Here is a 25,209-nt window from a genome sequence, read left to right as displayed (position 1 = left end):
AATATATAACATTGAAAAGAGTTCGAGCGGATTTTGATTTCCTTTAGTGGGCCCCGGGTCGACTTCAGCTCCAGTCCCAACTACTTTTTAATCCCACGGTGCATATATAACAGATTAATAGCGAAAAGTACGTAATTTGAATTGTTTGTATTGTATTTGAATTTGTATTGTTCGTTCAGAGGTATGCAATACTTTATAAAAGTCCCTTGGTTCTTCAATGTAGACATCCAGAGTATAATTTAAATCAAAAACATGTAAATAAACTCAGACAATACGGAAAACAAATATATTAGGGTAATGATGAAAGTATATACAGGATGATTGAATTAGTAATGTTCCTCGACTTTTATAATTCAGCTCAATAATTATAACAAAAAATCAAATGAAGGTTATAAAATATAGTTTTCAAAATAACTCTGCAACCCTATCGAATCACATCGATTCTTATATATTTGAGAGAATTGGCATCTATTTGTGTCAGATATTGTCGATTTGCATCCATTGAAGCCGATTGAGGTCGATTGTCACTATAAGTTGTCTATTGACTATATTTGCCTAACTCGCATAAATTTTAACGGAAGTTTAAACTATTAGCCACTTAATATTAAATTTAATAATTCAGATTATTTTTGGTTTGGAGCTATTATTTAGAACTGAATTTCTTTCAACTTGTCTCATATATGAGAGGTTAGAATACATTATTATCCGATGGTTTTATTCAAATTATAATCAACAATGTACTGTTAAATAGATTTATTAACATTAAATAAGTTTGAATTACAGTTTGTGTTGTAAAACTAATTGTATCATTCGAGAATAATAATTAATAAGATGTTTTTCTCATAAATATTGATAAAATGTGTATTACATTCATGTTTTAAACCCACCAATTGTCAAAATGGCAGTGCTCTCATTTCATTTAATAGAATCGGTTGATAAAATCATGACTTTGCATACATATTGAAGAGAGAAATAATAACAAATAGTTATTTTCCTAACTAAAAGTGATACTTTCCCGCACGCCACTGAAGTTGCGGGCAAGCGGTCAAGTGCGAGAAAGACACTTTACGCATGAGTTAGAAGCATTATTTTTTCTACGACCGTATATACAAAAAACTTTAATTAAAAATTACTAATTATTATAAATATTAATATTGAAAACACAATTTGTTTTATTCTGTAGACTAGTAAGAATTGCCGGTCCAGTGGAGTTATTTGGTTTAAACTGGAAGGTAGATGACGTCGTTGAGGATGGCATCGGTTGCAGGTCGCATAAAGATGAAGATGACGGCAACGGTTTTAAATCATTTGGCAGGTAACAGCACGGAATTAGTTTCATTTGCAGCCTTCAAAATTGCTTCGGGAAGTTCTTCGTCGGATGAATCCATCAATATTATTGTATCGGATTCGGTTTAATGTGGTTTAATTTAGAAGAAGATTGCACATATTCGGTCACTTCCAAGACGTTTTGAACAACTTTGACGTTTTAGTAACAATTACATGGTTATATAAAAAGTATCTGTATTATTTTATATTTTCAAAAAATTAAAATGCTACAAAAAGCTAGGAAAGGTTTAATTTTTATTTGATGGACTATTTCGTAAATATTTAATTTCCTGTAGTAACAATAGTTATAATCTCAGAAGTAAAAAACTATCTAATAAGGTTAAAATTTGCATAATTTTACCTTCCCGCACTAGTGACACTTTCAAAATGCGTGCGGGAAAGTGGGTTAAAACGCACGGTCGTAGAAGAAGAAAATTTCATTCTTAGTACTACGAATACTTCGAAATCGGGCCAAGACATCGCTTTACAAAAAAGGAGATCGAAAACTATGTGAGAATTGTCCTGGGATATGTGTCATGGGAAGAATATACGGAAGAAGCAGGATTGAAAAAAAAGATACAAAAAAACATAGGGAAAACATAGGAGACGAGTCTGAAAATTGCGAGACGGGCGTATAGAGGCGAGCAACGGGCGAATCGGGGCGAGCAACGGGCGAATCGGGGCGAGCAACGGGTGAAACGGGGCGAGCAACGGGCGAAACGGTGCGAGCAACAGACGAGTCCAACAAAGTAGTATTTCAGCCGCGGTGTAAACAACATTTTTTAGACATAAGAATGTAACAAGAATTCTATTATATTTTCTCTGGTTAAAGTTTTTGATATTTTTGCAGTGTGCCCTTTGTTTTGTTTCTTCAGGAAATTGATGAGTTTTGGATATTTGTGAACATCTTTTATTGCGAGAGTACTTTTAATCATCGAGAATGTGGACCATAAAGTAGAACTTTTCCAGATTTAATATTTTTCTGAAAATATTCACGGAAATTATGTAGAAAAGTAGATCAGAGATTCTTTTTTCAATTCCAAACGGTACTTACTTAAAAAATATGCCTCGTAATACTTTCACTGAATCATTTCCACATCTTATAGTATTAAAAAATTCATGAAAATCATTGAGAAAACACCTAATCCTGTTTCAACACTTATTATGTCATTCCATATAAATATTTGACATGTCAAAACTGAAAAAGACAAATTATGAAAATTTGATATATTTATAGAGAAAACAATAGATCCTATTATTATTTCTGATGATTATAGAGAAATTATAAAAAGAAATTTGGTGCTCCCGCTAGTGGATCCCTTAGGGTTTGGACATAGATCCTTGCATGCATTTTCAAATAAATTCTAGCAGCGGTTTTTGAAGAGGAAGCCGTTTTGGGGCATTGAAGAAATTGTTGATAGAGGTGGCTCAAAAAGTAAGAAACGATAATATTTTTTATAGTAAATCAAACGTACAATGAATAGATCTTGTAATATAATATCCTGTATCCAACACTTTCCAGTTAAGGGTCCATAGATTGTTTATTTCAAATAAGATTTCTCTAATTTACTCCAAAACTATTCATCTCAACATTTAGATTTGACTTTGGCCTCTATGCTGTCTTGGTATCTAAGTAAGATAATAAAAGTACAATTCTGTTCACGATATTTTTCATTTTTCGATCGTTTCCCCGTACAACTTCCTCAATAAAACATCAATCCTTCGACCACTGATTGACGCACGCTCGACCCATGGAATTCCCAGTCACTTTTTTTTTATTACCTTCTCATTGTCCTAAGAGTAGTCAATCACTTTCCTTATATCCTAATATCATGCAATTGGGACATTCAGTAGGTTATAAAAGAAATTTGACTTTACACACCAATCTTTTATTTTATATTTGAGAAACAAAAGCTTTTTACAATTCCGTGAACGTACACACAGATTTTTTTTCGTTTAAAATTAATTCGTTTCTTGTTATTACTTTTGATTGCCAGTAGTGTCATTAAGGACAAAAAAATCCTCTATGAGAAATTGAATTTTAATTTATTTGACCATTTGTCAACCTTTAATTTATTAACGACATATATTTATATGAATTTTACTTCATTAAAATTTATTTGACTGGATTTTTGAGTACTTTATTGCACGATTTTACTTTAACTTCTAGCTGTATATGCAGTCAATGATACAGGTTTGTCTAATCATCTTCCTATTGAAATTTGCTTATATTTTAGAATAATATTGTATTGTACATTTTGACAATTGGTTAACAGTGGAAAATACGGAATTTCGAGTTTATAACATCAAAATATTTTAAAAATATTGGTGCAGAATTTTTACATAAGTACATTCTTAATAATCCAATTGAGACAGCACCTCATCGACGCTTCTCCAACCGCTCAATATTATAAATTTCGAGTAGTACTTTGAGCCAACTAAGTTTTTTAGAAGGACGCACACACTGTGAGCGAGTGCGAACCATTTCAATCCTGCAGAGGAAAATATTTCCTATATCAGTATCATTCCTAAAAGAAACCAAATCCCATATGAAAATAACTGGACTGGAGTCTTTCCCGCTCTTTAGTATTAATTAATAGTAACCTGTGAGGGAGGTTTTATAACAAAAAAAATTTTTAAACTTACGGGATAAGCTTAAAATAGTTTTTCAAGAAGTTTTGTTTTATTTTTGTGAAGATAGTTCATTATACGTCTAATAAATCAATGTTTTTTCTTCATAAATTACCAATATTGTTTGAAACTGTAATTGCAAACATACTTTATGAAAAAAATTTTACTACCGCCAGTTTATAACTCAATCTCAAGTTCAATCATTCAACCCTTATATTAAACTATGTATATGTCATTCTCATCATTATTAAGCATAACAACTTTTACTGGTAAGTAAAATATTAACTTTGTCTCCCACCTAAAGCAGGTACCACATGGTGTATCCAATGCTTCCAACGTTAGAAGCTGGTATGATTGGACGCATAGTGTGGTTGGTCTTCTAGTGATCAGGCCAGTCTCCAGAAAGCACCCTTTGCACACCACAAAGACTAGCACCAAAAATTCTTGTCCCCGACCATCTTGTAACAGCGCAACATTCTTGCCACAACAATCGGATCTAAAGTAAACTGGAAAACAGTCTCGGAAAAAATTTGCTTTAATGCCTACTAATCCTTATCTTCAATTTTTTGCTCGCCAGTGTATTTACAATGGTTTAAAACAATTCGATCGCTTATATATTTTGGTTTGTCTAGTGTAGGATGACTCCGGTGTTTCTCTAATGATAGACCTTCAATAATTGGCAAGCATAGAAGATTTCTATTTGCCTTGCTAGCCTTTTTTTTTTAAATAGCGCGATGCCTTGGAGGAAACACCGTGCTTAACAATTACGACTCCCAAATTTTGTGGAAAGAAATCAAGATGTGATTGCAAATAGTGTATTTTAAGGACATCTTACATCTCATTTTTTATACCTTCTAACATGGTTTTAACGATACTCATATATTTGTGATAGTGAAGAAAAATTTTGGTCACTACTAGGCTTCTTTTTCAACGTCGTTAATGCTGCCAGAAACTTTGGATCCTTCATGAGTTCCATAACTGTCCAACAAATATCTTCATTTATCTTGACATAGTTTAGGCCTAATTTCACAAGTGAAGTTTAAACCTCAAAAATCCGTTTAAATTACGTTTTTTTCACGTTTTATAGATGGTGTTGGTTACTTAAAAACTTCGGTTTAAACATTACCGGCGGTCAGGGGGTAGTTTAAGCTTCAATTTAACATGAAACTGGTACTTTGTGCATCTGTGGCACTTTGGTTAAATTAAAAAAGGAAACGACATCGACAATTTAAAATGCGCCCAATAAATAGGGATAGAAAACAAAGAGGAGGACTACAATATTATAGAAAAATGATATCATGTATTCATTGGTTAGTCGCTGGAACGCGAGCGCCGAATATAAAATAGCGCGAGCTCGGCGCGAGCTTGAACGCGAGCGTTTGTTATCGTTTATTATCTTGCGTTTCGAAGACGACTGAATTAGTTTCAATAATTTGCTTTGAAGTATCGTAAAAAACAAAAGTGTAAACATGAAGAATTGACGCATAATATTAATTTTGATAAACGCGAGATGGACAATTTTTGTGGTAAATTCAACAAAAACCTTTGGATAACCTTTCATTAACTAAATGTTTTCAGTCGTTTCAATTGGGTTACCAATGTACTTTTATTTGTTAAATTGTGTAATGATTTAAACATGCACGAATTTAAAATTGATAATTCCATTGCTTTAAAATTTACATTAATATCACATAGGTAATCAGATACCTATTTAATTAGGAGAAAATCCATAACAATGCGAGAAAAGATAAAAACTAGGTAGCAATGTAAAAACTCACCAAAAATTATTATGCATACCACAAAATTTTGACCATCAGTCTTTGAAGGTCAACAAAATACAACAAAAATGATTCTATGCAATCTGTTCTGATTCACTGATATAATCAGTTCTGCATAATAACAAATCCAATTTTTTCTCAATCAACTATCTACGCTAGAAATGAACGTGTCGCACATATATGTCCTTTCGCATGTGATCAAAATAGTTTTAGTAGCCGCAGTTCATAAATCGACTGAAAATAAAAAAAAAGACTTTAATTTGGTCATACTTAAGGCAATACTGATATTTTGCAGAGGTTGCCGAACTTCTATCGCATAATATGCTAACCTTGCACAATCTACAGCACCTGGCCAAATTATTGGACGCCCAAGAGTGATATTGTACCGTTTAATTGTTTTAAATTGATTCTTTTTGTAATTTTTATATATTCTAAGCAATTACTGATTAATTTAACAAAAATAAAACGGCATAAATTAAGAAAATCATATGTATATCAGGTTTAAAAGAAAAATGAAAATAATGTAACTAAAATCAATATTTAGCTAAGCCACCTTCAGTCCCTATTGAAGCTTTAATCCGGCGCATTTGAAGATGGTGATTCCACACATGGAGATTGGTGATCACCTCTTCAGCCACTTTCCTTTGCATCAGCTCCCACACATTTTTAATTGGGTTCATTTCAGGATTATTACATAACCAATATAACATAGGGATATTTTCTTTTGCCAAAAGAGCTTTAGCCGAGCAGTGTGACAGGGAACTCCATCTTGCATAAAAGTGAATATTTCCCCATTTGGAAATCATTCTCTGAACCGCAAAATCAACCGATTTTGTAAGACTTCTTTGTACTGATCTTGCCTCATTATTTCTCTTATGATGTAAAGACGTCCAGTGCTTTTGTCGCTGATGACTGACCAAATCATCACTTTGTTGCGATGTTAACCGCTGGGACAGCACAGTCAGGATGATACTTTATACATCTTTCTTTGCTTTATTTAACTGAAAATGATAATGATGTATCAATTTTTTAATAAATTACAATATCTTACCGATCTTTAGTCCAAATCTTTGTCATTGCCATTGTATGGCCCACTTCAGGCGCTTTGTTTTCATTGCATCTGTAACCTTGGTGCTCAAAAGAATTAGACACGATAGATAGAACATTAGAGGGAGAGCACGGCAAGCAATGGAGTAATAGAGATGACTCCTTGTGGCCGGTTCCACAGAAGAGGGAGACAACAGAATTGCTAAGCTATGGGAAAGCCTCGATCCGAAGGGTCGTAGCAGTGATTACCGGTCACTGCACAGTAGGCTCTAGAATCAGGGTATCAGAACCGACACCTAATGTGTTACTGCACAGCATTGGCGTCGAAACGACTACAATGCATGGGGAGTGAAACATTGGAATGTCTGGAAAAAGCAGCGGAGCTGGGTGTTAAGGACTTGGCTTCATTGCAAACTGGAAAAGCTTGGAAAGAAGGCAAGGACCTGGCAACAGAAGATATAGGGAAGAGGAATGAAATGGTGCTGACTGAAAAGTCAACAAGGGCATCACAATGGGCCTAAGAGCATAAAGCGTTCAAGCATTGTAAAGAGATTGTTGCAATCAAGGAACAAACAAGATTTTTTTTGGTCCAGTTTCATATATTTTTGCAAAATAATGTCATTTGGGGGATGCATGCATGCATTTGACGTTACAAAAATGATAAATGGAAAACTCATCTACTGCAGCCATTCGCGACAGAAACATCATTAAGACTGTCATTTTCATTGAAATAGTATGGATTCTTTAACATTGCCCGTGGATTTTGTTTTTGTTTTTTCTATTTTTCAAAATTTTTCGAGGATTAATCTGTGCGCAATTATTTGATAAGTCCTCCTGCGTTTTTCAAAATAGTTAAGGCAAAGCTTTCGCGGTTGAAAAGTGACTCCATATAAAAGTTGGAATTAGTTAATTACAATCCCGAAATCTTCGGGATATAAAATCGTCCGGGATACCGGGACCTCGGAATCTAATCCTCTGATCACAATCCTTAAAAGCTTTGTAATCTACGGAAAAATGGTAATTACGAACCAAATGGACTTCTGGATAAAAACAGCGGACAAATCCAGAAGGGAAAGGATGAAAAATGGCAGAATTAAAGGAGATAATGACACATATCAATCAATGAGATCAAAACCAAATAGCTAATCAGACAATAGAGTGCCTATACAGATCCTAAAGTGAATAGCCCAAGGAAAATGGAAAACAGAAAGACCACATAACAGCTGGAAGGAAATGCAAGACAGAGAACTAACAGAAGAGCTATGGCAAGATAGAGATGGCGGTTAGAAATTGAAAGCCGTCAGAGTTCGTTGTAAACCAAGATGTATATTTGGTATTACCAGAAAAATGGTTTCTGAAATGCTAATTAATATTAAAGAGCAGTTGAGTCCACCAAAAACAAAATCTTTCCCCGAATAGAAAAAGAACTTTGCTTTCTCCAAGCAAACAATTTGAAGTCAAAGCTTCTATCAAACCATCTCACATCTAAATGAAAAGTCCCTAGTAAGTTATTAATAGATGGAAATGTTTTTTGAGCAATTACTTCACATAATGTAGGCAATAAAGGAAATAACGGTGGATTAAAAGCTATTGATGATTGTTGAAGTATCAAGTTTGACATTTTAATATTGGGGGGATAGTATTGATTTTGCCCCCCTTATATAAACATTCATTGTGTCTTGAGCAGAGGTAACTATTGTTGGATATTGTTGAAATATAATTTTGTCGAAAATAACGATTGCAGCTGGAGGCAACTCAACTAACCTAGCACATTCAACTCAATACAGTTGTCGTTCAAACTTTTTAGATCACATTGTACACCATGTTTATCTACCACATACATATATTAGCTTTTAACTATATATATATATATGAAAATACTATATCCAGTTTTTTATTACCGTTGATAATCTGATTTTGATTGCATTTTGGTGAACTTTTCACTATTGCAATATATTCAGTAGCAGTATATAGATTTTCTAAGACTACTTTCATTTGACTTTTGCCTGAGTAAAAATTTCAACTAGAGGAAAAAGTTATGTACAATTAATTTTTTTATATATATATTTATATATAAATACCCTCAGATTGTTGTTTTCCAAATCATAAGAACAGTTTAGGCTAAGGTTCATTTAAATACAATATTTTTTTGTGAAAATAACAATCCGTACAGTTTCATTTTTATCAAGATATACATATTGCAATTTCTATAAACTATCAAGTAAGTTTTAAAATCTATGAAATAAAAATAATTGTCTGACTTTGGATTCTCCGATCAAAGTTTCTTTTAGAACCGTAGTAAGTACGCTCTATTATTTTTTATATAATTATATCTAGGACAAGTATCAGTCGATATAAATGAAAAGGCTGTAACACCTCGCTCGCCAGATTTAACACCATTGGGTTTTTGTGATTTTATCTCGAATAACGTATTCGTAAACATGTAATCTGCTATGTATCTGCTATGATTCAAGCGCAAAAACGCTTTTAATACCTCACTCTGCGATTAATATAGATGCGAATTCGGATGAACATGTGTTCGAATGAGTACTTCCGAAATCTTCATCAGAACACTATCTTCAATCTCAGAATCCATCCTTGGTGCGTCTCTCAACAGCCTTCTCGCACGACAGGCTCGATAAAGATGGATGGAGACGCCTGGCATGAGACAATCGAAGACCCATATAGATGGACCCCGCTCGTCTCTCACCAAACAACTAATCCAGTTAAATAGGCGCGAAATCAGACTAGTAACCGACCACTACCATTTAAGACGTCTCCTTCACACCATGGGCATCACAGATGATCCGGAGGGCCACTGGTGCATGGGGGAGGACGAAACTGCAAACCACTTTATCTGCGAGTGCAGGGCGAACCCCACAACCTGCCTAACGACATCAAAGGGTTCAAGCCAAAGAGCCTGTTCGGCTTCTCAAAGGACATAGGACTTTGGTGACGTCAAGTGGGGCACGACGGGCCTAGCTGAAGGTCTATGTGTTATCTACCTTAGCTACCATAGATACTGAAGGTGAATTAAAGTGGAAGGTGCTCTAGACTTGGTAGAGGCCTTCACAAATCGAAAAGATCGGGGATTAGAAGTAAGAAATCAGTTTATTCCTTTAGCAAGGAATGATTATTTGCATGCAGACAGTATATAGTCGAACACGAGCTACGAGCTTAGATTCATAGTATGTTGTGACAATAAGTGGTAACAGATCAACATAATTATAAAGTAGTGGGGCGGTACTTCATTCAATAACTTCAAACCATTCTAAATACTATTTTATACCTCACATGTTGCCAGTACATAAACAGTCTTCATGTAGGTATCGTCACATCAAGCGTTTACCTTCTTCTACAGACTTTAGGAACGCTTTTGATGTTGAGGTAGATAAACACCAAGAAGTTATCAACGATCAAAAAATGGAAGAGGAATAACGCATTTAAAACACCCCAATAGCTTTCTTACAAAGTTGTTTAACATATTAGTGACCAATCGCAACTAAGTTGCATGATGATTCAGATGTTGAGGGGGTGAAGGCAAAAAATAAGTGTTTTAGTTGATGATATCATGTGATTCATTGTGAAATGGAGGTGTTTTGGGTAACTTCTTTTTCGTTTCAGTAACTATCAAAAAATAAAAACTGAATTTTAGTCACCACCCTTTAAGGGTTATATCTCGGAAAGGGGTGGGCTGGAAATTAGACATCTCTATTTTTTTGTGAAGGGCAGTACACTTTTTAACCCTTCAGTGTCGTCAATTTTTTTATTTCATAGATGTTTTTTGATAAAATAATTGGGAGAATATGACTATAATATAATATACTTGGAGTTGTTGGACCCTCTGTTATATCCAAAAGTGGACAAGTTGTGGTAGACTGATTCAATTGTTAATGTATAGCTAAGCACTTAAACTTTACTTTTAGTTTACATAGATATAATTTTTCTGTGCAATAGGTATAATATGGAAAGATTTATAGATTTTTTTTACTTACTATAAAATTGTTGCATTGCACATTTCATATTTATCAAACTGGTTTCATAACTACAGATAATCAAGCAGGTTTTTTTTGTTCACCACGTCTAAACACGATTTTCAATTACGTAGCGTGTCACATTCGAGCTAAAGACATCTTATTGTTTAAAAATTCAGATGAAAATTACACAGTTATACAAGATAATGTGCTTCTTTTATACGAGAGTTACTCTATATTCTTCTTTCAGTGGTTAACTCTGACTACAGTGGCTTTATAGAGACAGTATAACCACATGAGGGTAGCCACGATGTTTAAGAGTGGCTTAAACAAGACGTGGTCTCTATTGTAGTTTAATATGATCTACTATGATTTCAAGGTTTACTCAACCATGAAGTATTGGGTCGTAAAGCGCATTTGGTGATGGAAGTCCTTCATCAGCAATTGTATTTGCAACGTGACTAGGACGCGACAACAACTAAACGTGAGCGACAGGTCCAGGAAGCACAGAACATACCCAATAAGAAAGTCGACTTTCGCATTTAAATTTCAGCAACACAACACCTTATGAATCATGGCGCTCGTGTAATAAAAATCTGTCATTACTGTCAATGTCAATTGTCAAGATAAATAATATGTTTAAATTTCCCAAACGCTTTTCTGATGTGTGTTCTACGACTACCAATTTGCGTTGGTTTAGGTGAAAATTTATGTAAATATTATTTTGTAAATAAACGTGTACCAGCTCTAAGTTGTTCTTTATCGTGAATTCAGCCAATTGCAAAAACGGAACTGGATGGAAATATTGTAAATTTAAAAGAGCCGCGAAAATGAATTAGTTCTGCCACCTACCATCGAAGGCACTAGCATCGAAAACCCGCCATTGAATAACAACTGAGCTAGCATTTCTTCTTAGGGTATGTTCTGTGGCAGGCAGTTGCTTGAACAAAGTTTCCTAGTAAACCATATGACAAATAAGGTCCTTGCATACTTTTTTTTCATATCGTAACTACGTTTAATATATCATTCTTAATCACACACTATTTTTTTAATTTTTTTCAAACGGTAAATTAGTTCATAAAAAAAATAAATAAATTTAACTACCTGAAGGACGCGCCTAAATGCATTTGTTATCACATGACTGAGTGTGACGTTCTGTGACGTAGAAAGTAAGTAAACAAACTTAAGTGAGGTTAGAAGTAAATACAGTTTAAACAGAGTTGTTGGGATTCTTTTAAAAAACACTTGCACGGCTGCGAGTATTCAATTTTGTAGAATATAAGTTGACGTATCGTTGGTGCATTGTATCAGAATGTACAAAAACTAGTATGAAACACCAAATAAAGGTTGTGTGCAAGTCCCTCGAGAGGAAAAACGACGAAAACTATAGTTTCAAGCTATAAGAAGGGATTATGCGAGCGTCAAACTTGGCAGCCCAGTATATGATTGTGAAAACCATTTCAATGTAATTTTCATCTATTGGAATTTAAAAAATGTCAACTTATTGTTATTTTTTACTGTAGCTTGAAACAGATTTGGAACATTATATGATGTGGAAACTAACACAAAGCAAAAAAAACTACTTTTCCAACCAAATTTGATTGCTAGAAAGACCGGAAAAGGGCGTTTCGTGAAACACCTCGTCCGTTGGCATTAAAACGACAAAAATCCGACATTATCGAAGAATTCCTTGGTGCCTCAACTTCAGCTGACTGTTTAAAAGTTGTAAAAACATTAAATATTTTAAAAGTTTCTTCATCATCGCCCATTTTAGAAGTAATAAGAAATCCATTGATAGTTCCGACGTAAGAATCATCCAAAAATTATATTGGCGATAAAAATCAACGAAAAATCGACAGAAGAATGCAAAATAATTGATGTTGAATTGATGAATAATGTTGAAGATAAGATCTTCAACACAATATATTATATGGAGTAAAAATTAACGGTAAACTTATGAATACAATCAGACGATATAGTTGTACTGTGTGACGACTTGCATGGACTGCAATGTCTTTTGAACGCCTTTGACGGAGTGGAACGGACAAACGATTCAAAGAGTGTTCAGTTTCAAATATCTTGGTTGCTACATTACTGAACAACTGGATCTAAATGTAGAATTGAGGTAGCTCGTACAATATTTTTCAAAATGAGATCACATCACTCTTCTCTAATGATAATTTAAAATTTCAAATCCGGAACCGGATAATCAAATTCTCTTATATGGGGCCAAGGCATGGACTTTATAAATTTTTACCATTAATCGTTTAGAGGCTTTTGAAATGTGGTTATATAGACGTATCCTCAAGATACCGTGGACAGCTATGCAAACAAACGATGCAGTCCTTAACAGAGCAAATGCAGTTCGTGAGTTGGTGGATAGCATTAAATTAATATCCTCCATTTGATTATGATGGGATAAGTTGAAGGTAGTAGAGGAATTGGAAAGGAAACAAGCCTGTTGAAGAATATTAGAGAATGGACTGGGATAAGAGAAGGCAGGACAGTCACTGCAAGGACCCTATTGTAAATGGTAATAAGAATATTATATTATAATAACTATAACGATTTTAATTCTATACCAGGATACATAATTGAGAAAAACGGTTGAAATTTTGCTTTAATTCATTAACAAAAATTCGAGATTCAATATTATTTTATACGTATCGATATTTTTCATTTCACGCTTTGCTACCAACATGATATTGATCTCTCTAAGTTATCAGAAATTATTGAAAATAAAATTTATATTCTACTACAAGTTAATGAAAAATACGGGGAGAATAAATGTTCTCTGACTCTCCGACGTCGTCTCGGAGATGTTGACAGCATATCTGCTCTCGGTTATGATAAAAAAGGGTCAGGTGATAAAAAATAAACAAACAAAAAGAAAGAGCTGAGCTTGAACTGGGGTTTATACAAACTTTTAACTTATTCAATTTTATTTCGAAGCTGATCCCTTTTTTTAGCTTTAGAGACTACACTATAAGATTGTTTATCGACCACCTAAGAAATTTCAAATATAATTTTGTATACATATACATATTAAAAACTGGGATTAACTTATTTTAAATTTGTGTAAAATCCTTGTCAAGAAGGAGGAATGAATGATCAGGAATGGGAAAAAGTCAATACGAGTAACTCGTTGTATATATACCTCAAAACTTGCTCCTGATTGCTTTTACATTCTATTGGATTCCTCTGCTTCTTCTTTGTCAAATTTGCAGGTACTGTATCTTTTGAAAAGAACTGGCAAGTGGATGTGGTCGATTTATCTGATCTAATCACTAAAACGGTTTTGCTATGATTTCTCTTTGCCAATGCTTAGGAATATTAGTAAAGTATAGAATACAATGAAAACAATGATTTTTCAAAAATTGAAGACTTGGCCATATGGCGACACTATCAGCTCAGTTCAGCTTTGATTGATTTGTGAAAACTCCGAATTTTTAGACCAGCAGTTAAAAGTTGATTTCTCGTCATTGTAAGCTAAACCTCAACTGTTCAGTCTCATTTTCACCCATTTCTTTGTATTTATTAACTTTAACATTTTCTTCTCTATCATAAATTTCGTTTTCATTGTATTTTCAGACGCATTTTCATCGTTTTATTTGTAGTTTCTCAACAAAATTTATTCAAGGAGCTTCTCTTTTATCTACTAGAAAAGCGTGTTTAGACATATTGATATAAATTAAAAACAATTTGACTTATCTTTGTAATAGTTACAAGTATATTTAGTTACTGAATTATGTTAAATAAACGACCAGATTCGTACGACAGGTCTGGTTGACTTTCTCTAAATTCCACGCACTTGACCTTGTATAGTTTTTAAATTTTATAATAGTAAGAATTATGTTTAATCTATTAAGTTTGAATCATCATATTTATAGAATAGGATTCGACATTAAAATATTCATAAAAAACATTTATGAACTTTTTAGAGTAGAGTTTTGTTGAAGTTATTAATTTGTTTGCTCCAAATTGATATAATATGAAATGAATAACACAAATGTTAAGTTAGAAGTTTCTAAATAGAATTATCACAATGTTTTTAATAAATGTAGTGGGTAAAAAATACGTGATGTCACGTACATGCTCTAAGAATAAAATGGACCTTATTTCCTACATATATACAACAAGCTCTACCGGAAAGATTCAAAATGTTATTTTTATTAGTGAATAAAGTTTTTATATCCTACACCCATTACTTTATTGGCCCCAACTTCCTAGTTGATCCAGGGAAACAGAGAATTATCTTAAAATGTAATTACAGTTTTACTTCAAAATTCAATTTGGACAGTTTTTATAGGACGTATGAGAAAAGTAGGATTTTCTGTAGATATTACATATCATTTTTGGAACCAATGCTGGAAAATTGTTATGTTGTATCATAAATGATCAATCCAAAATTGATTTTCAGAAAATTTTGATGAATTTCTGTGATTCAAAAATGTAACATTCAATTTTCTATGTTTAGTCAAACTAGAAGGCTGAAATTGGAATGAATAAGTTTAAATCTCATAATTTCGAAAACTATCACAAAAATTTTGTAGGAAAATCAATTATTCGCTGAGAACTGGAGAAAAGTCTCCAAACTTTACGTCACTTCTTTTTTATCACTTGATTGAAAAATTAGACCAATTCATTTCCAATAACTTATCTTCAAATATTTTGAATCTTTCAAGGCATACCAAGAATTTTCACAGAGAAGACCATTTTGAAATATAATAAAGAATGAAATTACAACATTGTAGATATGGGTCCCTCTGTGTTTTAATTCCAATTAAACATATATAGTAAGGCATTTTAGGAAAAAAGTAAATTGCTTTGATGCCTGAAGGGCCATAAGAAATGTTTTTAAGGATATTTTCCATCCTATACGATTGTTCCCAAATCAGAAGAAACCAATTGAAACTGCTGCTGACCTAAAACAAAATGACATAGTTTGTATTATAAACATAGTAGTTTTTAGTACTCACTTTCTAAATATGCCACCAATTCATGGTCATTATTTTGTAATGCTAAAAGTCTTGGAGTGAGCCCTCGATGATCTTTGATCTCCAAATCAGCTCCGCAAGCTATTAAAATGCAACAAATGTTGGGCCACTTGTAGGCAACCGCTTTATGGAGAGCTGTTTGTGATCTAAAAAGCATCAAATCATTCTTATAATGATGTGGCTAAATAAATGAAAGAGTTTTTTGGGACTCATAAAAATGATACTAAATACTGGGATTTCCAATAGGGACTAAACTTTCACAGTTGATACCAGTCATGTTGTCATCCAACGATAAAGGCTGTTATTGAACGAATACGAGGATGGCCCCAGACTGACCTAACGATGGTGGTAGCTGCTCGAAAAACACCACCGTATTAGAAAGTACACAATGTATACAGAATATATTTCAAGTTTGAAGCCACCACGTTGTTTAGTAGTTGTTTGGCAGCCATCAATAGTGAACGTTTTCAGTGAATTTGTGAACATGGAAGAAGTTGGTCAACATCATGTGATGTAATACATTTTTGAAAGGCATTAGCCCACATAATATGAAATATGAACTAGATTATACTCTGGGTGAGATTGCTCTTTCATTATCAACAGTGAAATATTGGATAGTAGAGTTTAAACGAGGCCGTACGACCTGCGAAGACCAGCATTGCAATGGTGTACAAAATGAGGTGACGACTCTAGAAATGTTAAAGAAAGTCAACGTCTGAAAATGTGTAAGCTAGGAGACATAGTAGGCATTTCAAAAAGTGGGGTACATCACATATTAAATGAAAATTTGGACCTGAGAAAGCTGTGCGCAAGATAATTGCAGCATTTGCTCACAATAGAACAAAAACGCTATCGTGAAGATGTTTTCATCGAGTGTTTGGCAGTGTTTAACAGAAATAAAGCCGACTTTTGCACCGTTTCACAACGTGTGCTAATTACTTTACACCCAAAACAAAAAAAAATCGAAACAGTGGATTGAAAAGGGATAACCGGCTCCAAAGAAGGCAAAGACCGTTCCATCTGCAACCAAGGTCATGGAGTCAATTTTTTAGGGAAGCACGTGAGATAATTTGTTTGAAAAGGAAAAAACTAACAGCGGAAAGTATAATGCAAAGTTATTGCAACGTTTGAGTTAAGAAATCAAGCAAAAACGGGCGCACTTGGCTAAGAAGAAAGTCAGGACAATGCACCAGCTCACACATCCATGATTTGAAGTTTGAAATTTCGCCAGATTATTTTCTGTTCCCAGACTTGAAAAAATGGCTCGGAGGTCAAAGATTTTCCAACAATGAAGAGGTGATTTCGGCAGTTAATGGCTGTTTTGAGGAGCCTGAACATCCTGGGATAAGTGTATGAAGCTGAAAGACAAAATAAATATATTTTTTTCCAAAATTTTTATGCTTTCTTTGTTGAGATAGGTACTTCTGGGATCACCCTCGTATAAGGTAAATTTAATGTTCCGTTTCTTTTCTTAGTAGCGGCAGAACAGAAGTTGCAAGCATGCTGGGCAGTTACTCGGACTCAAGCTATGCCATTTTCATATCGCGACTGCAGACGTGTTCTTTGTAGTGCTTTGTTATGTATGTCAGCGTTAATTGAAAATACCGCCGCTTGTGAAATCAGAACTGTGATTTTTTGTCTACGAATATATACAAAGAAAGTTAAATTGAGTGTGTAAATGCTGTGAGGAATTCAATGATCAGAAGATAGGTCAGTCAATTTAAGTGAAGAACGATGTGAGCGCCCATCTTTGGTTAATGATGAGCTGATACAAGCAATTATTGAAGAGAAGATTTAGATGGAATGGAATTTCACGATCACTAATTTATTCAATTGTAACTGAAAAGCTGGAAATTGAAAACCTTTGCTCACGTGGGGTACCCAAAATTCTTACAATTCTTACAAGTTAATGGAAGTCCACTTCGGTTTTTGGTACGCTACAATGAAGACGGTAAAGATTCTCTTGACACTTCGAAAACCCATATGCACCAATTTTTTGGTGAGAAAAGGCATATTGCTGATTGAGTTCATAATATGAGATCAAACAATCAATGAACATGTTTATTGTGAGATTATTAAGAAGTTGTACCGCACAGTACAGAGCATGCGCCGAGGATTACTGTCAAAAGGTGTTGTCTGTTTCCACGATAATGTGCTACCTGTGAACGTGACAAAAACTCCTACAGGAGTACGTAATGTATTCAGTAAACTACGTACGTCACGGCTGGAGTCTTGCTATAAATGATTTTTTTGTAAATTTTTTCAATCTCTTCACCTAACTTTAGACACCTTTTGTTATGAAACGAATAAAATTTAGATGTTTTCTAGTAGTACTTACAGAATAGAATCTCTCTCGTTTATAATTGATGCAGCATATCTGGTGAGGTATTTGACGACATCTTTGTGGCCATAGCGTGCAGCATGATGAAGCATCGTTTGTCCAGCTGCGTCTTTTGTCAGTAATGAATAGCCTTGGTTGTGTAATTGTCTAATCTATAGGATGTAAAATGGAGCTTTCCATTATTGTATTCATAAAATTAATTGAAAGGAAATGTATATAATCTTTAATTTAATCAGGGACCTGTTTCATAAAACAATAAATTTAGAATTATACAGAGTAGTTTTCTCGCACGTCAAAGTTTGCGAGGGTGGATGAAACACCTGGTTTAAAACATGCAAACATACATCTGTTACTAATCAATTGTTCCAGCTTAACAGGCACGGAATTCTAATCGGACACGGTCATCTAAGATGCTATCTATATAGTACAGGTATCATGATTGGGAATGCCGATGGTGCATAGAGAAGGAATAAACTTCAGATCAAGCCTTAGTTTGACGTCAAATGATTCCAACCAAGGTGCCTATTTAGCTTTTCAAAGGGATTTTTTTGTTTTAAGTGAACTCTGAAGTACTTTTAATACGTTATGGACAGTGTTTAATTGAGTATTGGATATAGTTGTATTTGAACTATAATATAAATCAATTTCATGTTAGATTTTAGATATTTACGTCTTCATTCTTTGAACTGATATTCTTAAAATTATTTGATATAATCTTTTGTATAGAAGTTAGGAGACTATAATTGAGATTTTGGAACTAATTAGGGAATCAAAAAGTATCCTGCTGTGAGCTTTTTTAAACTAACTTATAAAGTGAATAAGTGAGGAAAAAATATTGATATTTGGTTTATTGTCCCAATGTAAGGAATTTACAGATAAAAGGATGTTTTTTATTAGATAAAACTCATCGGTGTTTTAGGTTTCTGTGGTTTTTCTGTACTCGGCTTTATAATCTTTCACTTCGTCGATTCATTTTTTTTTGTTTCACAGAATTTAATTCTCTATCTTCCCCAATAAAATTACCACAAAAAGGCTAACCCTCTCTTTTCAGTATAATAGGAAAAATACCGTGGTGAATATAAAAAACTTTTAGGTAATTTTTAGAATATAATTACATAGATATGTGAATATTTTTTCAATAAACTATTTTACAGAAACACCCAACTAAGACTTGTAATTTGATTCATCTGGATACTCGAAGAGGTATCTCTGTAAAAGGGCTTCGCAAGTGGGAAAGAACGAGTGAGCCTCAATAAGGAATGTCAGTATGAAAAAAACTCAAATTGCTGTTTGACTTAATTGATTATATCAACAGCCATCTCACAAACTTCCAAAAAAGGTTGTAAGATTTGAAACGCGTTGGCAAATTCGTTGTGCGGTTCATGAGTTCTGGGCATCATAGAGTAATAGAGTAAATCTCAATAAGCAAGTTTAAACTTGCTGCTTCGATCCATTTTGTTATAGTAGAGCTGCAACCACCATTCAGTCAAATTTTTTGGTAAATGTCTCAAAGAAAGTTTTGCGTTGCTATGAAATTTTTAACTAAAGATGGATTGGAAGCAACACAAATAAAAAAAGGAGTATAGAGGCTGTTGACGGTGACTTGTGTCCATAATTTTCAACAATTGAAAATTTAACTAAGTTGTTTTACTGTGGATGAAAATCATTAGGAGATGATCCCCGTACGGAAGGTCCTGTGTTGTGACTATTCCAAAAAACATCAAATTCGTAGAAAATTCTTAATGAAAATCGCCCAAAATCACTCAGAAATCTACCTCCTCAGAAATAAATTGAAAGGTTTATACTTTACTTGCCATTAATAATTATCTGCGGGTTCGTCCCGGCTTACGAAACATTTTTTTTTAATTTTTTAGAAATTGTTTTTTTTTAAATGTTGTCTATATAAATTCCAGTTTCTTTGTTTCAAATGTGTGTTCATACTTTATGGACGTATTATTATCTTTAATCCTCATGAATTCCAAAAACAAGAAAGTCAATAAAAAATAAAATTCAGTATTGGCATTAGTAGCAACACCAACAAAAATCGTGACCTTCAGTCTCTGAAGACGATAACTTGGTTATCGAAACTCGCGTCAGACAGTATGATTGTTAGTGTTGGTGTAAACAATATTTTCGCTAAAAATCGTGATGTTTTGAATTTCCGAACAAACCATACGAGTTTAAATGATTATTATAGGGCATATGGGCAATGGATTCACGATCTTGGACTCGGAAAATATTTATTGTGTGTCCGCAAAAAGTTTATAATACGTTTGCTCCTATGAAAAAAGTGACCTAAGTAAAAGCTGCTGGAAATAGGGTGAAGAATCAATTTAAGATGTCAAATAATACGGTTCCAATTAAAATTTGAATACAGAAATCTATTCCTCGTTAAAAAGTAATGGGGGCTTACGTTTAACTTTTTTTCGTTCAGCCATGTAACTGCAACGTTCAATAATTTGGTGTTTCGACCCAGTGTGCATTGTGTAGAATGTTCTGAGCGATTTTTATAACTTTTTCACAAGGATCAAGAAAGTGTAATCCGATCAATGTAACGTATTATGAAACTATGGTCTTTTACTATGATCCGACATCCAAAAGAGATTCCATGAAGGAGAGCGTGTATCAAAAAAGGAAAACTCACGAAAAGCACCAAAAAAATTATGGAAACAATATTTTTCGGACTGCAAGGGTATCCTATTCATTGACTTTGAGGAATCAACTACATATTAGCGTGACTTACTAAGGCAGTTGTATCAAAAAATTATTGAAAAAAGGCGCGGTAAAATCAGTCAAAGTGTCCACAATGCTCCAGTCTACAATGCTTTTATAGTGGTATAGAAGCTTTAGTCGGGCGTTCTGTGTATATATTAGAAAATGTTTCAATTTATGACCATTCTAAGTTAGGTTAAGAACTAAATATTAAGGTGATTTAGTTAATATTGATGAAGAATGAAAAGTCAGAAATTTGATCTCAATCTATTTTATAGAGAAAATAAACGATCTTACCGTTCGTAGATCACCCTTTTTGGCAGCAATGATCAAATTCTCATTTGGTTTTTCTCCCAAGTAGCTGCAAAAAACCAAAATAAACAAAGAATTTTTATGGAATACAAATAATAGGAACGATAATGTCAAAGAACCTTACCTATAAGCATTGTACGAATCTTGATTCAAACCAAACAATCTCTCAGTGATGCTGCATGCACAATCCTTATTAGTGTGAGAATATAAATAGAAAACAACGTTTTAAGTGAAGATGATTTATTAGAAAAGTGGATTCGAAATTATAAACAAGGAAAATATTTTTCTTATTAATCATTTATAAATGTATTCAAAGAATTGAAAATTATGGTAGAAAATTGAGGATAACTTGCATGTTAAAAAACTTTTTTCAACTTATATTTTCGATAACTTAAATCGAGCGATTCTCTAATATGATTCTAAATGTCATGAATTCTCAAATTTGTGAAATACAATATCTGTCTATCTTCATTATCCGAATGAAAAACTCTGTTAACAAGATTCAGACATTCTAAATTCTTTTATCACTATCAGTTTCTTCGGCATAGCAAGCTTCTCGAAGCTACTCGAAGCTTCCAGGATTTCAGTAAAGCCTTTGATAGTGTCTGGTAATAAACGCAGTTTTCTGTCCTGTGCTCTACAACATATACACGACTGCATCTTTATGAAGGGTATCATCCTGAAAGCTCTCGATATGGTATGACTTTGTCATTGCCATCAGCCTAGGATGTAGAACGTGTACAACGCGATAGATCAGCGTTAACGTAGAGAAGACCTGAACGGTATATTTGAAAAAGAGTATGAGGATACCAGAAGACAACCTACACATCGCGAAATCACTTGAACTACCAAGGCTAAATACTAGAGAGTCATCGTGGATCAAAAGCTGATGTTCAAGGACCACGTCGACTATAGAGTAGACAAGACGAAGGAGGAAAAAAGACAATTTGATTCACTCATTGGAAGACGTTCCAGCTTCTAGCTCAGACCCAAGGCTCATCCCATCACAGTCATCGACATCCATATCATAAGGAGCTCAAGTAGAGTAGAATATCAGCCCAAGGAAAGCAGTGAACGTTATTTGGTACATCGGGACACAACATATGCAATGAGAGTGGGTCGAGAAGATTAATAGGTCTTGGACGATATCATCATTTAGACAGTCTAAATCCTTTTTTCACTATCAGTTTCTTCGGCATAGCAAGTAGCAGTCGCGAAATTTCTGGGAGAACCGGTCATGGACGATATCGCCAGAAGAATATTTGAAGAGCTGGCAGTCCATCCCATTATCCAGCTGAGGGAACGACTATACAAGGGGAGATTACGCTAGGCAGATAACATCTGGACGATAACCAGCAGTGGAGACAATAAGAAGTAGAAAGGAAGATGAGGAAATAAATATTAGAAACAACTTTGCCTGTATATTTTTAAGGTCGTTACATGTCGTACAAGTCGGCTAAGCATTTGCCTTTCTAGAGGCTGCGAAAAAAATGCAACGAGAACGTCAAAATTGAGAAAAAAAGACAATACCTGGAAGAAAAAGAGGATAGTCAAACCACAATAGAATTCAGAAGAATGCGCAGAAAATTTATACGAATATGCAACTGGTTTTGGTATGCACAACATCCCGATAACTTTATTTTTATTTTTCTGTGAAACACCGACTACTGATGAATTTAGTTACCTTCCTTTCGATACCTCACATGGTAACGGTGATTTTGCAATGATTTCCGCTTAAGTGTTGATATCACGATAGCGGTAAATGTGTCGATTATTGTTGATATGGACACAAAAATTTATATTTTTCATTGTTAGCTTATTCAAAGGGTGAGATCGGTGAAGTATCTTATTAGGTACTAATTTTTCACTTAAATTCTGTCATTTGTCCATTACTGTATCAACGATTTACATTCTTTGTTTCTAAGATTAGAGTGATTCAATAACAAACTGATAAAACAAGGATTTAAGCATAGTTTTTTTTTGGAATATTTCCAGAAAATTATAATAAGTCTACAATTATTAATCATGAAAAATATTTTCCTCGGATAAGCATAGAGAAATGGCGAGGAAAAAATTGAATGCCTTCACCATCTAAGGAGATAGTTGAAGACCAAAATTATAGTGGTCTGAATGAGAACACTGCAGATCCATAAATACTGTACTATGGTGCACATATTTAATATTTGTTATAACTACTTCTGTCACTTTTTCACTAGTTAAATTGTTTATTTAACTTAATATCTAAATATCCATAATAAGAGTTGTGGAACAGGGATAAAAACCAAAAATTTTTATAGTTGATAAAAAATATATTACAATATATATCTTTTAAGCCGGCATCGTCCAAAATCATTTGGCGTCGAAACAAATTCACATACACCATGTGGTTCTTATACAATTAGTGAATCACTAGCATGAAATTTGCGGTAAATGTGAAGGGGCGCCTACCTCCAGGTACTAGCTAACGCGTAGAGAGTAGAAGTTCTGGGTACATCTTCTGAAGCGCAATCTACGAGATTGCGTGCGCGAATAGCTTCTTCAAGTTGCATTGATCTGAAGACAAGGGATAGAAGAGGAAACGGCAGGGTACTAAACCACGTTAAAAGCGTTTTGTAAGACATTCCAATGATGAAAAAGCGAAATTTTCGCCTATTATAAGTAAAAAATTAAGAATATTTCTGTTTTTCCTTTCCTTATCTATGGATAGAAAGATGGTGACTCGTACCGAAAGAAGGATTGAAACAGGTTAATTAATGAAATTTTCACTAGGAGCTAGACAGCCCCTGCAGGAGATTTCCTCTGCAACTAAACTTAAGTGTAAGAACTAGAATTATGGAAAGATTCAGAGCTGAATTACGAAACAGTCTAAAAATTGTGAGGTCTTTTGCGAGGGGTAGTTCATTTTTTGATTCAACTTGATTCTGTGCAATAATTGAAACAAATAATTTGGTAACAGGAGATCCCAGCTCAGTGTATTTGAAGTTTAAGTATTTTAACTTTGTATTGGTTATGGTAAAGTCAAGCATTAATTTAGGATCTAAGTCAGAACCATAATAATAAATAAAATAGTTGAACCAGCTTCTTTGTTTGAAATTTGTACATCGAATAAATAGGATATTTCCAGCTATTTTTCAGTTGCTACTATTTGTTTAATATCACCATACTTACCTATTTTTAGTTGTTTTCATTATTTTTAAGCTATATTCTTTGAAAATAGTTTATTTTCTGTTGCCCGTTCTGAGTTACTAGAATTTTATAAATTTTGGTTTGTAAGTTTTGTAAAATGACTGAACGGTATATTTTTTGGTTTTACTAGAAATATAATGGACTTTATTATGTCAAATGAATTAGCCCAACTTTCTTTTTATTCAAAAAATCCCTGAGAATATATAGGGTGTTCCCGGATTGCAAAAAATTCAGATTTTTCTCATACGATCTGAAAGCAAACTCACATTAACAAATTAAGTCGTGGTAGCTTATTTGACTAGATGGAAAATAACTATTAATTGTATTTTAATACCTTCAGTAAGTATTACAAATAATTACAATTTATTATTAATTTTTTCAGAATGTCTCTTTATGGCGATCTTTACCACGATCTTAAAATCTACATATTTCCTGAAACATAAATTTTATCGAATTAAATAAAGAGTACCTTTTTATTGAAAATCGATTGAAAAATTCATTTTAGCTATCTTTAGATTGTACAGGTTGTCCTTGTAAAAGTGACGGATTGTCAACAATTGGTCATAAGCCGCCTCTGGTCTATAGATAGTAGAATTAATAATCTGTCAAACATACTAAATGGACAAACGTAATCATCCATTGAAAATTCTTAATGTTCAAATGCATAATTTACAAAATATACTTGAATATAACATCTACTTCCGAATTTTTTGCATTAATTCCCAGAAGACCCTGTCTTTCATTTCATGTTTGCAAAATTAACGATTTTGAGGTTCCAATAAATGTTGCTGTTTATTGACAGTTATAAAGGAGTGTTGATTTTAGAATGCAATGTTAATTATATTAGGTGATGTGCTTAGGAGTCAGCGAGAACCGTCATATCACAAAACCTTTATAAACCCAAT

The 25,209-nt window shown here is 33.6% G+C and overlaps 1 protein-coding gene across 5 annotated transcripts in view; it reads right to left on the bottom strand.

Annotated features, from left to right (window-relative positions):
* Positions 1-738: 738 nt before the first annotated feature.
* LOC130449353 (eye-specific diacylglycerol kinase) overlaps positions 739-25,209 on the bottom strand; it is a 260,920-nt gene continuing 236,449 nt past the window's right edge. For 2 of the 5 annotated variants that reach the window (XM_056787124.1, XM_056787125.1), the window contains 5 exons: positions 21,243-21,293; positions 21,104-21,167; positions 18,092-18,246; positions 15,736-15,899; positions 739-15,681 (listed from right to left, as the gene is read on the bottom strand). In XM_056787124.1, coding sequence (XP_056643102.1) covers positions 15,632-15,681; positions 15,736-15,899; positions 18,092-18,246; positions 21,104-21,167; positions 21,243-21,293 — 484 coding nt within the window. In that variant the 3' untranslated portion in view covers positions 739-15,631. The remainder of the gene's footprint in view (positions 15,682-15,735; positions 15,900-18,091; positions 18,247-21,103; positions 21,168-21,242; positions 21,294-25,209) is intronic. The other 3 variants (XR_008910435.1, XR_008910436.1, XM_056787126.1) reach the window with 3 other exon arrangements.

Source organism: Diorhabda sublineata, chromosome 10 (assembly GCF_026230105.1).
Source record: "Diorhabda sublineata isolate icDioSubl1.1 chromosome 10, icDioSubl1.1, whole genome shotgun sequence".
Classification (NCBI taxonomy): Eukaryota; Metazoa; Arthropoda; class Insecta; order Coleoptera; family Chrysomelidae; genus Diorhabda; species Diorhabda sublineata.
The sequence above is the reverse complement of the archived record's forward strand: the minus strand, read 5'-3'. Positions and strand labels throughout refer to the sequence as shown.